The 2,500-nt window shown below is 31.3% G+C and overlaps 1 protein-coding gene across 1 annotated transcript in view; it reads left to right on the top strand.

The window, feature by feature from the left end:
* The window catches only part of LOC106876981 (ribosome quality control complex subunit NEMF), a 119,600-nt gene that overhangs the window by 59,166 nt on the left and 57,934 nt on the right, over nucleotides 1-2,500 (top strand). Inside the window, exon 20 of the mRNA XM_052971973.1 lies at nucleotides 395-565. Coding sequence (XP_052827933.1) covers nucleotides 395-565 — 171 coding nt within the window. The remainder of the gene's footprint in view (nucleotides 1-394; nucleotides 566-2,500) is intronic.

The raw sequence follows: 2,500 nt of genomic DNA on the forward strand, positions 1-2,500 counted from the left end.
CTTTGAGGTCAAAATTTCCATTTTTGAACTTGGCATACCAACCACGAGCGGTTCCTTCAGCTATGGCACCCTCTCCATACACAGCACAAATGTTGTGAGCAGCTCTTGCGGCCTTAGAACCTTGATTAAAAGCAAAAAGAAGGAGGTGTTGAAAATGCTCGTTTTTCTTAACTTGACATTCCAAAATAAACAAAAATTAACTAAATTAACTAGAAAAAATAAAGATTCCAAAATGATTCAAAAATAGAATTCTCTAGAAAAATAGATTCCAAAATTTAAAAACGCAATAAATTCCAAAATTTTAAAAAACGGCAGGAACTTAGTTGCCAACCCAATATTTCCTTGAATCATAAAATAAATTATGTACATGCATTGAATTTCTTTGTTCACCTAGTGAAACCTGTTCCCCCGAAAACACTAAATGAAGCTGGAAGCATGGCTATATGTAATAGTGCTGCTTGGGATGCCAAAGTCATCACAAGTGCTTGGTGGGTGTACCATGACCAAGTTTCAAAGACTGCACCTACTGGAGAATACCTTACAACGGGTAGTTTTATGATTAGAGGTGAGTAAATGTTTACAAATGAAATTTTCATGTTTTTACTTGTTAAAGTACATGAGAGTCAATGATTAAAGGTTAGTGGATACAAATTTTTCTTTATCACACAACAATTCTCTGAGATGGTGATAAAATTGATTGATTTGATCCCTTAATTTATCAAATTTGAACACTTTGAAAATAAATAAACCAAAACATTTCTATGGCAAGGCACTATTGCCCATTTTGCTTCAGTTTTATATGTAAGTTGTCTGTTGGAAAATCTTGATCAACTGAGATTATCCAAGTAATTAGTAGAGAAAAAATCTCTCCGGGCATGGAGGTGGTTTAATTGCTGAAATTAAACAAGATTATTTCAATCTGCAAAGTCTGTGTTGACCCTCTAATTTCCATCAAATCTTATTTTGAAATTATCTCCCTTGTTTATATTAAAAAATAGATTAAAAAAATCTTAGGAGTTTTTATTTATTAGTTGCTTGGGTAATCTTGTTTGATTAAAGTATGTCAATTCATTATATTATCTCTCACATTAGTGTTAGAATACAGAATACTGCTTCAGGTATTTTTTACCCCTTAGTCATATTGATACAACCTATCTGTTTTAACACTGACTTTATCACTTTTACAATAGAATTGTTCCTCAACCAAACCAATATTTCTTTTCATCTTCAAGAGATCATAAGGTAGTACAAAGGTTGATTCTACCAATAATATCATTTCCTATACAGTATTAGCCTCATGCCCAGGGAAAAGAAATTGGATTTGTTTTATAAATTTTGGATGTTGTTAGACTTGATCAAACATCTGTAGTTAGAGGCATTCCAAATAGTCTGTATTTGTATTTCTTCAGGCATTATGTATTTAAGACTACATTATTCTTTGAGTTCTTCTTTTTAAAAGAGTAGTATTTAATTCGAAAATTTGGCTGCTATATAACAGGACTAAGTGCTTTGCAGCATAAAATAGAACATTTCATAGTTTCTGAAACAGAATGAAGCTCATTGACTGTGTGGTTGACTGTTAGACTATTAACTGCATAATACAAGGTCAAGCACTGTCTGCACATAATCTAGTTTTAGAATACTTATTGTTGTGATTTTTGTGTCACCTGTTTATTCACTCATTTGTATAGACCTGAGGGTTACAGTGTGTTTTTAGAATTTCACATATTTGTAACAACTGAAAATAATTTATGCCTGCAATTGAACTTTTATTGATCAAATAATAATGTCTTGACTGTATATTGCAGTATTCTTTTTAATTGTGAAACAAAAATGAGATTATAGAGTTTGTTTGATTACCTCAAAAAGAATTATTTTCTGTATTCATATCAACTTCTATTCACTTGTGAATGTTGATACAATTTGATGATCTTTTTTTCTGTATTCATTTGTTGTTTTGTGTGTGAGTGGGTGATTTAATAGAGTCTGTTGCTTTTACCAGCTGATCAGTGAATAATATTAAATTCTACTGTGTCCTTCGCTAAGATATTTAACTTTGAATAATTTTTAGTTCATTTAGCTGTGGAAGTACCACTTATTTCTGTAAACTGAGAGGGACACCTAAATGTGTTGTTAACAAATGTTATTGTTGTTTAACATCAGGTCAGCTCTGACCCAGAAGACTTATGTTCAAAGGCATTCCAGCTTTGAAAATTCTATATTTTTTCTGAGACACTATATATCCAGTATTATATTGGCCAATGTGTCCTTTGTTTTTAAGACTATTTTAGCAAAAATTGACATATTGAATGTTCATGCAGAGGTGGTTTGTTAACTAGTAATGCTATAGATAAAAACTGTGACAGAAACTGTTCTTTTCTCTCAAATATTTAACAGTTGTGATAAGCTCCAGTAAACTGCAGACCTCTTGCTAGTGGTAGAAAATAAAATGGTGTTAGTTCTTATTATTCAGAGATCATGAATTTCTATTTTTTTCTTT

The sequence above is a fragment of the Octopus bimaculoides genome, chromosome 11 (genome assembly GCF_001194135.2).
Source record: "Octopus bimaculoides isolate UCB-OBI-ISO-001 chromosome 11, ASM119413v2, whole genome shotgun sequence".
NCBI classification, from domain to species: domain Eukaryota; kingdom Metazoa; phylum Mollusca; class Cephalopoda; order Octopoda; family Octopodidae; genus Octopus; species Octopus bimaculoides.